Raw genomic sequence first — 12,672 nt, 5'->3', positions numbered from 1 at the left:
ATCAGCTCTGGTGATCAATAAGTGAAAGTGTAATCAATCAGGTTAAGCATTGCACAGATGGATTTCATAATGGAGGCGCACGTCCTGTTCTGGACACTAGGTAGTCTGGCTCTTCCTTTCTATTTTGGGATATAGCAATGTTGACACATATCTATCGGGATCTCTTTTCAGCTTTCTGGAATTGTCTTAAAGCTTATTCCAAGTAAGTGGTTCTCAAACTTTAATATGCAGCAGAATAAACCATAAGTCTTGCTAAATAGAAAATATGCCCCCTCCCCCAGAGTTTCTGATTGAATAGGTCTGGATTGACTTCTGAGAAATTTCATTTCTAACAGGTAAGACTGGGAGTGCTGGTCAGGGGGCCTATACTTTTGTTATCATCATCATTAGCTAGGAAATATTGCAATAAGAAGAGAGCAAAGGGGAGGCCAGACATTATAAGCATGGTCATCTGGGCAGCTTCCCCAGGAAGCTGCAACTTTACACTCCCTGGGGAAACACTGGTCTATTCCCTACAGATCACTGGGGGAAGAAGTTTGACAAAGGGGAAGATGGGCACCTGTGCAGTGAAGTCAGGGTGATGTAGGGAAGGTGCATGTCTGTTAGTTCAACCTGGAAACAAAGATCTTTGACTAGGAGGGTGGACTTCATGGCAAGCCCGTGAAAATTTGGAAACACATAATCCCCAGGCAAAAAATTCTCTCTCTCTTGCTCTGTGACTGGCACTCGCCCATGAGCTAGCCCACCACGTTGCCCTAGCAGCTGCATGGCCAGTGACCACACAGATCCCACATGCAATGGACTGCAGCCGGGAACACTAGCTAAGCTAGCCATATGCTGGACTGGACTGTTCTTTGGGATGGACCAGAAACTCTGGGCAGTGGCTTTAACTGTAGCTCTGCTGGAGACAAGGCTGGACATTTTCCATGGTGAGACAGAAGGCAACGAGACCTTGGAAGGGAACCCCCTTAATGTTACATCATCAATAAAGCTCACCATGATACCTAATCCTCCCATGGGGACCTCAGGAAGTTCTTTCCCCAGTGGCACCCCAAGAACACTTTCAGAGGTAACAGGTGTGGACACAGAGGGCACCCCGCCGATAATACTTTGAGGACTAAATTTCTAGATTATTGCAAGTTTCCAGCTTCTTTTCTTTACTCCAGACCAATGTTGGTTATAGTTTGAATCCAGCTCTCAAGAATGAGCCATCTGCTGTTTAAGAAAAGTGCTCAGTTCCTTGACTCTAAGGCCCCAGGAAGCTCTAGTTACTGATTTGCAGAGTTTATACATTTCATAGTGAGTTCCAGATTTTCTCTGAGCATAGAAAGCATAGACATAGATGGAAACTAAAATAAAAGTTAAAAACAATCTGCCTATACCTTTCGATTTATGCACAGGTCCTCAAAACTCAATTTTGTCCTGCATGGTTTCGATTCCTCAGGGTAGCCCTGCATAATCTATGTAATCTAGAAAGATTCACCTAATCAATAATGTAGGACTTGTTCACTTTTCTGCTCAGATAGAAATAGCAATAATCAGATAGAAATAAGGTTTTGCTCGTTTTGCAAATGATTTAAAAAAATAATTCTCATAGCTTCGCTGCAAGCCTTCGACTCACAGTTGTCAGAGCTCAGCTGAAGAAAGTTATGACAGACTTTCATTTTGACAGTTCCTTTGGAACAGTTATTTAATGTGCGCATTATTTAAATGTGAGAGTGGAATGAATATATCTTGGTGTGGTTTGTAAAATTTAGTCTCAATATCCTATCTTCCATCTACATTTAAAACAGCACATTACTCTTTGCCTCTTCACTTCCACTCAGAGTTAGCACAGGGTCGAGATACTGGGGGGGAATGTAAACTGAAGCGCAAAAGGTACACACTCATGTTCTTTCCTTAGCTTTGTTACTCCCTTGATCCAATGTGGAGAAAGAAAAAATGGTGATTTTTAAGCTGAGGCCCAGTGTGATTCCCTTTGAACCATACAGTTGACAATTTAGGAAAAAACACGCACCTTCCAAGGCATGATTTCAAACCTCTGGGTTTGTATACAGCTGTGTTCACTGGTTGCCATTTTGAGAAGATTCAATTTTGAGGAAAAATTCCACTTAAAAAGTCAATGAGTTAATGGAAGAAAGCTGCTGGGGCCTTCCCCCTCGGACCTGCAGGAGTTTCCACCTTACGGTTTCATTTACATGGAGTCCTGGCCACCCATGCTAAGGGACACTTAATAAGGTGCCCCTTGATAGGAAATGGCAAGAACAAAAGTCAACAAAGCCATTATTATTGCTCTGATGGGAAGATGGGGTGAGGAAAAATGCTTAGAAAATAGTTACTGGTTTACTTCAAAATACGGGAAGTGTTGGACTAAAGGGGGGATCTGGACAATTTCTGTATTTTTTATATGCCATTTCTCTCAAGAGTCCACGACAGGCAGTGGCACAATACTCATTCTGGAAATTGCCTTTATGTACAAACAGCATTCATTACATGCAGCTTTTCTGAGCTCTAAAGGGCAAGAGAAAAACAGATTATTTGTAAAATAAAAAAGTAACGCTGGCATGGATATTTTTCTTCCTCGGGTGAGAAAAAAAAAAAGCCGGGATATTGTTTTCAAACATTCCAGCCATCAACTCGAGAGAGCATGGGCAAATACAATTTTCATTTTTGGCATAACGAAGATGATGATGCTTTTTAACCATTTCCCAGAGTGTAAATTCATTTTCAGTGCGAGCCTGGCTGTGTGACCTAACAAATGCTAGTGATGTGAGAAAAGCAAATGCTCAGATGAAGAACAATGGGTCAGGTCGCTCATTCATTGCCGCCAACAGAAGCCAGAGTTTGCAAAACTCTGCCGAGTATCTGCAGTTGTATAATCTGAGTGTGCTGCAGGCCATTAGCATGTTGAGTAAAATGCAAGAATTATTTAGGAATAAACAAAGCAGTTGCATCTTCACTATTTCTCAGAAAAGTTTGGACTTTTGTTTTCTTTGTGTATATGCTTATTAGATTAGGTACAAAGGAATTTTTTCAGTGGATGAAATTACATAAAGTTGAGAATTGATGCAATTATCTCAATAATATAGATATAACCCTTTCTTCAACTTCTACATTACCAGACAACTAAAATTGCTTTCTGATTTAAATTATCTGGATATTTCCTTTAAAAAGGAGAACATGCTGGGCAGTAGCATAAGAAGACTAATATTAAAACCAATTATTTTTTCTTACTGACCAAAGCTATCATTTCTATCAATTTTCCTCTTATCTTTTTTTCTGTGTGAACTCATATTACATATTCAGTTCTATACCTTGCTTCTTTCTTTTCATATTATAGCATAGCCATTTTCTCATTTGGTAAAGATTTTTTAATAACTGATTTGCAGTGTCTACATGTTATTATTTCACAGAAAAATACCATAATACATTGAAGAATTCTGCATTTTTGTTGTTGTTGTTAATCCTCCAAGGATATTTTTTTCTATTGATTTTTAGAGAGTGGAAGGGAAGGAAGAAGGGAAAGACAAAGAGAGAGAAACACCAATGTGAGAGAAACACATCTATTGGTTGCCTCCCACATGTACCGAACCTGCAACCCAGGTACATGTCCTTGACCAGAAATTGAACCCGAGACTCTTCAGTCCGAGGCTGATGCTCTAACTATTGAGCCAAACTGGCCAGGGCTGCATTTGGGAACATTTAAGTGGCATCTAATACTTTTTAAACAGAAAATAATACAATGACAAACATCCTTGTACATGAATGTATCTAACATTTTAAGGCTATGAGTAAATGATGACACTACTTGAGTGACAGGGGTGTAAGTGAAATCCTCTGGTGATCTCTGGCCCCATGAACACCCACAACAAAAGTGGTATTTTCCAGACACGCTTGCTGGTAGTGTGACTATGTGACTAAGATTTTGCTAGTGGAATATGAGACAAAGTGTCCTATGGCCGCTTCCAGGAGAGTTCCTTAGACTATTAATGGTATAGGCTCTTTGCCTCTATTTTTGGAACTTGCTCCATTTTGGACCATAGGACAAGGCTACGGTCCAGGGATGGTGGAGTGTGGAATAGAAATTCTCATTATGCATCTATTGACAAACTGGAAAGAAAGCATTAAAATTTCAATATACCTTTTAATGAAAGTGAATCACCTTTGTTCCATTTGTATTTTGACAGTGAGGCCTATGCAAAAAAAATATATATGATTTATCTTCATAGGATTTAAGAAAGATTCCTGGGTTCAATTTCTCTCTTAATGGGCACTCTGCATCATTCTCTGCCATCTTATTTTAGCAATAAATTAAATGTTAGCAAAACAATAGCTTTAAAAAGAACAAATCAGTGCAATTCCCAAGTAGTAAATAATCTCTAAAAAGTACTGTATTTTCCCTAGGGTAATTTTTCATTTTAGTCAATGTTCACTACTGTAAAAAAAAAAAGTTACAAACTACATACAAGAGGAGAAATAGCTTCAGGACCTGTATAACTTTGAGGCAGAATTGTGTGAAATTCTCAAACCACAACACTCCCAGGATCTTTTTTCCAGTGTTAGAGGATTATTCAGGAATGGATTCTTCTCTGGGCAATGCTAACACAGCTATGCTCCAGATGAAAAAAACCCTCAACATTTCAGCCACATTGCCCTTGATTAAACCTCCATATAATGATGGCACTTCTCTTTTCAACATTGAAAATGAAAGGAAAATTTGAGGTAATTATATTGGCAATTTTAGTAAAACAGACAGTACCCAGATACTGAGGCAAAAAGGAATTGGAGGTTTGAACCATGCAGATAACAATCTGAGCTCTCATTTCACTTTGCCCAAGAATACAAAACATTTTACAAATGAAGTTTCCTGAGCAGAGATTTCCAAATATTATGCCTAGTACCCATGAGTAGAAAACCTCCTAACCAATTCTCTCCTTGCTATTTCAGTAAAAAGTGGTATTAATCAAAGCTACTTGAGGTCTCCTGTTTTATCCAAATTTTCAGAGACTGGTGCTATTTACCAATAAGCTATCAGGCAAGATATTCTCACAAACATGAAAATATACCTGATGTTTATCCAGTTTATAATTCTGTTGAGCCTCTGGAGGAGACTGGGCACCATCATGAGAAATATCAACAGCTGCCAAAGAGTCTACTTTTGTCTCCTACCAGTGAACTTGTTCCCATTGAGAAGGTGACTGTCCTCCCAGTGTCCAGCACATCCCTTTTTGCATTTGTCCCCTATTATCTGCTTTGCTGTTTTATGTTCTTTACTGCTTCTGGCCTGTTACTGCTGATGTCGTCACTCACTCTGTTCCAATGACTACCCTGCAGGATGCAGGGCCATCAGCACTTGGACGCCAGGTCTCCAGCCCTGTTTCTCCTGATGATGTGTAACGATTGGTGTGACTTTGGAGCTCATCCCTGCACACTGACATATGCCCCTGACTGTTCCCTATTTGATCCGTATTGTAGGCTAATATAAAAGAGGACCCTCTGCTCATAAGCCTTTATCTACCTCCAGACATTAAATATTTCAAAATCATTTTAATTGTAGACTGTCAAACTTTATAACATTTTAATTTATTCTTTCCTTTACTATTACCAGGTTAATTAGGACTTGGTTTTCAGCAGTGTGACACATCTTAATGACGCGTTTACAAGTGTAGCAGCTATGATGGTTCATTTTGCGTCAGTTTGGGCCATGGATTGCCCAAACATTTGGTCAAACATTATCCTGGGTGTGTCTATAGGATTTTTCTGGATGAAACTAACATTTGAATTAATGAGTAAAGCAGACTGCCCTCTCTAATGCGGGTGGACCCCATTTAATCAGTTGAAAGCCTGAACAGAACAAAAAGGCAGGCCCTCCCATGACCACGAAGAAATTCCTCTTGCCTGACTGCCTCTCAGGCTGATATACAAGTTTATTCCTATATTGGACTCAAATAGAAACAATGGCTCTTTTTGGGTCTTGAACCTGCTGGCTTTCTATCTGGAAATACACCAGCAGCTCTCCTGGGTCCTGATGACTGCAGAACAGGAGACTTGTCAGTCTCTGTACTCATGCAAGCCAATTCCTTAAAATAAATCTCTTCGTATACATCCTGTTGGTTCTTCTTCTCTGGAAAATCCTAATACACCAGCTAACTCTGCTATTTGTTTTGTTTTCTACCACAGTATATTTTTTTCTAAGTTACAAATTTGGATTGTTTTATATTAAATGTCTCCCCACTAGTAAGTAATTGAGGAAGCTCATTTTCAAAAGCAATTGATCGATGAGCAGCTTGCCTTTTTCTTTATAAATATAGAGTGAAAGCAAACGTGTGTCGGCCTAACAGTCCCCACTGTCCTGATAGAAGGCTCTCCATCTCGTTCCAAATCTCTGCTGCCAAGTGCTCTGGGAATCCCGCAAACTATGCCTCACACCCGCTCACAAACGAGTGTCTCCCTGGCCTTCCTCTCCTGCTCACTTCTCACTTCTAGAAGTTTACTGCCTTACATTTTCCGCAGCTGACAATGCCCCTTCACAAACCACCGTGTCTATGATGTTCCCAAAGCTAATTGCCAAACCTTAAGGACCCAGGGTAGTACTGACTTCTGGAAGGTTGCATCCTGCCGAGGTAGGAAAAGGATTTCTCCTCAACTCGGTGTCACATCCCGAGCCAAGGGTGACAGCTCAACCCTGATGAAACTGTCCTGAGTGACTATGCAACTCTGGGCAGAGGTTAAGTGCCTTATCTATTCAGCTTTGAGTTTCCTCTCGAAGTTTCAAAAACGTGTAGCCTCAGTCTCAGTGAGAGCTCAAACTCAAGGTGAAGTGTACTATGGTCTCTGCCCTCCGCTCCTCTCACAGATACACCTCCCAGCACACGGCCGTGGCCAAGAACCTCAGTAGAGAAGATGAGCTTCACCCAGCTCACTCAGAGGTCACTGCCCTTCCCTGTAGCATCAGGCAGCTTATTTTAAATGGAATCTTCCTTAAGATTTGCGAAAGAGCAGAAAGGAGAAATATCTTTTTTTTAAAAGTCACTACTTTAATAATATTTATTTACAATTATTTTATTAAACAATCATTTAAACAATCATCTTTTACATGTCATCAGACCTTACCCCTGAAGTGCAAAAAACAGTCTGAGGTATTAAAACTGAAGAAACATTTGCACATATTTTGTAAGGTTTTCACACTATAGTAACCAGAATATTCTACATAGCTAAATACTACATACAACTGCAGGTTTGTAAGAACAAAGGCATGTAAAACACATCTGCTTTATCTCATTACAGCTCTGATTCTCCCACTTATGCTGAAAGGGTGGCAAAAAATAATATGAGATTTAAGTTGCTTGCAAAACAATATGCCTGTTATTCAGTTTTACTATATGGTAGGTATAAGTTGAAAGGTCAATAGCTGAAACAGGAGCCATCCCAAAGGCACAAAAATCAAACTGACAAACTGGTTTCAGTGATATTATGTCCTATTCATAGGATTTAACCCTCCCATCAATGGCAATTCACTTAAAGTATCTGAAATAGATTTTCCAAAATATTTCAATACAATCTACATATATTTAAGGTCACATAAGTAGCGTGATTCATATTCTTCTTTTTGTAGCATTTTCCCTTTAAATTAGAAAATACATTTGTTAACACAGATAAGGTTCACAATAGTCACATCATTTGAGATTTGCTTTTTAAGTGGTAGACCTTTTTAAACTGAAGAAATTACCCAGAGACTTTCCAGATCCCATGTCACTCTGACTGTGTCTACACCTTGAAAGAGAAAGTTGAGGCAATTAGCTAGCTAAATATTGTACCATAAACGCTTTCTTCTGATCTATTCAGGCAAGTTGGAGAAAGGGTACTTTTTGATTTGATGACTGATTTAATTATTAACTTAAGAGTATAGATACTTACAGACTGGCTGGTACCCAAAGGGAGGGGGTGGGGGTGACTGGATAAAGAAGGTGAGGGATTAGCTAAAGAGCATATATGCAAACCCCGAGGACAAGGACAGTTGTTTGATGAAGGTTAAAGGAGGAGGAGAGGACAAAGGGGGAACGGAGGGGGACACCTGCAATGTCAACATAAAAATTTTTAGTTAAAAACCCAACAATAAAAAAGAATATAGATACTTCATTAGAACCAAATCTAAAATTGCATAGTGACTTGCATATAGTACAGTAAATTAAGTACTAAATAATGGGTCACAAATGTTAAATAGAAATTAGTTTCTACAGCAATTTTTATAGTTAATACAGCACTTGTAGGTTTTGGTATTTGTCACTGAATTGTATTTGCTCAATTGTGTGGCTAGCTTGAACAAAGGGAAGGTTGGTTTTGGTTTTTGTTTTTTGTGAGAGCAGTCTGCTTAAAACTTGGCTTTTAAAAAAAAAATTTACAAAATTGATAAAGGATCAAATGCTTCTTGCAGCTTATTATTATAGGAAAATACTGTTTATTCTCTGGCAATTATGACACCTTCAAGAAGACACCTTAAAAAGAAAGCCTCCTCCACACTACTTGTTTTGCTGACATCAGAAATTTGTAGGAAAGAAACACTTTATTTCATGGAGACTCCAACAAAGGTTTAGTGCAAAACACACTAAATCTGTTTCCTCTTTGCTCTAGAAAATAAAAAAGGAACCTAGATTGTTAAAACCCCACATAGGAACACTATGCTTATGGAAAGAGACTTGACTTGGAGTGGTGAACACAATACAATATACAGATGATGTATTATAGAATTGTACACCTGAAACCTATATAATTTTATTAACCAATGTCACCCCAATAAATGCAATAGAAAAAATTTTAAAAGATACATTTCCCAAGAGTTTTTCTAAAAAATGAATGTCGTCGTCAGACATGGAACTCAGCCCAAAATACAGAAGGTAATAGAAAGAGTAGTTACACCTCAGGTGTCTAAATTGCTCAATCCAATTAAAGCATATCCCCAAGCTGAAATTATCTGGAATAAAACAGAAAGCAACTTTCATTTTAGGACTGCCAATCTAAATGCCATTAGATTGGGTTTTAATGCTTATGGGGGGAAATGTAACAAACTCCATTTTTTTCTATTCCTGTCTTTTATTTCTATAACCAATAATCAAAAGAAAATTTAAATAAAATAAAATATGACTTATCCTGTGAGATCTAAGTCCTGAATATTGTTTGCTTATTGTCAGTATAATCTTGGTACCATACAAACATGCCTGACCACATACATAAGAGACAACAGCAATATTATCAAAATTCTTTCACTAGCATCCTGCTGAAGGGCTACACTGTGACACCTACCAAACCTACAAATATCAAGTGCTGGCTCACATTCAATTCAGATGGGACACTGACAGCAGTCACACATGGTACAGTCAGGGAGCCTTCTCTCCGGAGCAGGGGCCTGTCACAGTCAGTCGAAGGCTGGGTTCCTTATGCCATTCAACACCAGGCTAGTGGGGGCCTTCCTATGTAGAAGGGCCAGCGAGCACAGGAGAAGGGAAAAGCTCAGAACACCTAGAATGACAATTCCTGATATCAGTGCGCTGGTAACGGCATTCAGCTGGAAAGGAGGTTCGTTTGGAGAACCTGCAAGTGATAAAACAAACAGTGGAAAGGTCCAATACCATATTTATCTTATCTATCCTAATATACAGGGGTGGGCAAAAGAAGGCTTACAGTTGTGAGTACGCGAAACAGAGTTTATTCTTGTATTATTACTTATTAATTATGGTATTATTTTCCATATGAACAACTGTAAACCTACTTTTGCCCCACCTTGTATACATGCAAAACATCTGTCACCAGTATCTTATAGAATAACATCATGACACTAAATCATGCAACAATCTATTTGACTATATTACAGTCCAATAACCAAAGAAAGGATTATATGGTTTAGAGACCTCGTATCCCCTGGGCAGCCAAAAAAAAAAAATAGTCATCTATAAAATTCTATGAAAACTGACCAACAGGTCACATATGAGTTCAGAAATCCTCAGTGAACTGTTACTTAAAATATAGCAAAATTGTAAAAGCAGAGCTCAATGTATCAGATTTGCAACTGATGACCAAAAAAATCCTTAAAATTTAAAAAAATCATATTATTAGTTTCAATATATGTCAGTTTTCTTACCCAGCTGTGAATTGTTGGTTGGAGTCTCATCTGGAAGGGGGGAAAAGAAAAAAAGTAAAGCAATGTCGTGTCTCCAAATATTTATCTATGTTTATTATAGCTCTATAATTACTTTTTACCAACATGTCTCCTCACCTTCACCCACAAGCTCCATGGGGAAGGCAATAATAAAAATCCTCCTCAACCATTCTGCTTTCCCATTTTCCATCCCACGTCTGGGAGATTTCATCATCTATCTGTTCCCCAAGCCCAGACCCTGCCACTGCCCTGGGCATAAAAATATAATCACAAAATATACTGTGCTGTATTTTCTTCTGCCAGCTCTGCTTCATCATTATCTCTTTAGTCATGTTAGTGGGGGCAGTAATTGTTAACAGCTATTACATTTTTTATAGCACTATACCCTGCCATTTGTTCTTCTGTTAGAGAGAAATATTCATTATTTAGTGCCGCTCCATTTTAAGTGCTGCCAATTTGCCTATCATAATCAGCACAAACATCATTTTAAGTTCCAAGAAGATAAATTCACACTTAATAACTAAATATAAGGGAAACATGATGTCTGAGCTTCACTTGTAGTTTTATTTGCATCTGGGAAGTAAAAGAATGAAGCTGTTGATTTTTTAATTTTTCCTGGCAAACATAATAATAGATGCAATGAACACATTCGCTTGGCTTCACGATTTTTGTCACCCACTTAGTAATCATATAGCAATTAACCCTTGAGCTTATACAACGGGTGAACTTCATAGCTTGTTTAAATATGTGAATGTGGATGCATCTGTGTTTGTTATTTGAACCATGAAATGAGTGCAGTTGACTGCTTTCGGAGTATAAATATTATGACAATTAATACATATGTAGTGCCATCCAGTTTACCAAGTGCTGTTTCATATGTTATCACTTTTAATCCTCACGATAGCCCTATGGTTTAGATACGATTGCTACCCCCACTTTACAGATGAAGAAGCTCCCGTGACAGCCTCTGTGATAGAGTAAAACATGTGTTGAAGCACAAGCTCAGTTTCAGCACCCTATTTCTAAAATAATATAAACTAACCAAGTATGAAAAATACTTAGTCATAGAGATAAATATCTCAAGCTCCAAGCACCAGGATTAGCATTTGAAACCATTGATGGGAGGCCTCGGTGAGATATTTATAAGACATCCGATGCCATTTCTTTTCAGACATGGGAGCCTGGGCAGAAATGATGGTCCCGCCCTGGGTCCCTGCAGTGCAATGCCCCGAATTAATGGGGCGCGCAGCCACGGGGATCTTTAGAGAGGCACGGTGCGTGGCTATAGGACACAAAGAAAAACAGCTCCCATTCTCCTTATAAGGCACCCTTAGGAAAATCCTGACCTCCGGCCAACACCATTTCACACACGCGTTCTTCTCATGGAAAGAGATGCAATGAAGGGGCTGTGATTAATTCATCCGAAAGATCCGCGTGACCCTTTCCTAAGGCAAGCAGCCTCACTGCAACGTGGAGGAGAGCATATAACGCTCTAAAATTCTTTCCTGACGGTTATTCTTTGTTTAGATGTCACACCCATTGACTCTAAGACATGTTTCTATTAAAGAAGAGAAAGCTCTGACCTCCTCTGCGTCCCAAATTAGGCAAAGGTGCCCCACTATTTTCTGCATCCTGAGGTTAGTAAGAGAAGCCAGAATATCCCCTCCTCCCCCACACGGTCTCCAACACTGCTGTAAGAGCAATACCACCAGGTGTCACCCAAGGGGACTTGGCTGTGAACAAATCTTCCTATGGGGACAAAATGCCAATGAGCCGCACCAGCTCCAGCTTCCAGGACTCTGAAACTGAAAGCTTCCTACCTCTAACATATGGCTGAAATCAAAGCATAGTAATACTTGAATATTGTTTGGAATTGTATTTGATGGATATTTTTTCTTTCTTAGCACACACTAACTATATATTTTTTAAAAATCTTCAGTTACCTATGTTGTAAAATGTAGTACATATTTCAAGTTCAGACTCCAAGCTTTCCACCCTGCTGTTTGTTCATAGTCTATCTCTACCTTTGAACTCTGAGAGCCCTGAGGGCAAAGACTGTGGCCTGTTCTCTATTGTATTCCAAGTTCCTACCAGAGTGCCTGTCCCTCATCGGGGCTAAATAAATATGCTCGCATGAATTAACTACACATAAAACTCAATGTTAGTAGCAGAAGAGTTTGGCTTGGGCTTCTCCATTGGAATATGTAAACAAACAATTAGTTACTATTGTTTTTCAGTGATGATACCTTTAAATTTCCAGAACTGTACTCCATGATAAACATTTCCCTACCAAATAGTTTTAGTATTTGGGAGCTTAAAAGAAGAACACTTCAGGAATTTTGTGGGTTTTGAGGAAGTGAATGTTTTCTTAAATCAACTAACAAAATCATTTAACAATGCTGGGTAAAAATAACCAGGATGGATTTGATCTCGTTAAAACATAAAACAAAACAGAAGTTCTGAGGTTTAACATCTTAATAAACTTGACCTAAACCAGATGTCTAGGGGAAAGGAGTGGT

At 38.9% G+C, this 12,672-nt stretch overlaps 1 protein-coding gene across 1 annotated transcript in view; it reads right to left on the bottom strand.

The window, feature by feature from the left end:
• Positions 1–9,412: 9,412 nt before the first annotated feature.
• The window catches only part of ZPLD1 (zona pellucida like domain containing 1), a 37,364-nt gene continuing 34,104 nt past the window's right edge, over positions 9,413–12,672 (bottom strand). Inside the window, exons 9-10 of the mRNA XM_016209426.2 lie at positions 10,136–10,165; positions 9,413–9,588 (exon numbers count right to left, since the gene is read on the bottom strand). Coding sequence (XP_016064912.1) covers positions 9,413–9,588; positions 10,136–10,165 — 206 coding nt within the window. The remainder of the gene's footprint in view (positions 9,589–10,135; positions 10,166–12,672) is intronic.

Source organism: Miniopterus natalensis, chromosome 6, assembly GCF_054644295.1.
Source record: "Miniopterus natalensis isolate mMinNat1 chromosome 6, mMinNat1.hap1, whole genome shotgun sequence".
NCBI classification, from domain to species: domain Eukaryota; kingdom Metazoa; phylum Chordata; class Mammalia; order Chiroptera; family Miniopteridae; genus Miniopterus; species Miniopterus natalensis.
This window is presented reverse-complemented; position numbering and strand designations above follow the sequence as displayed.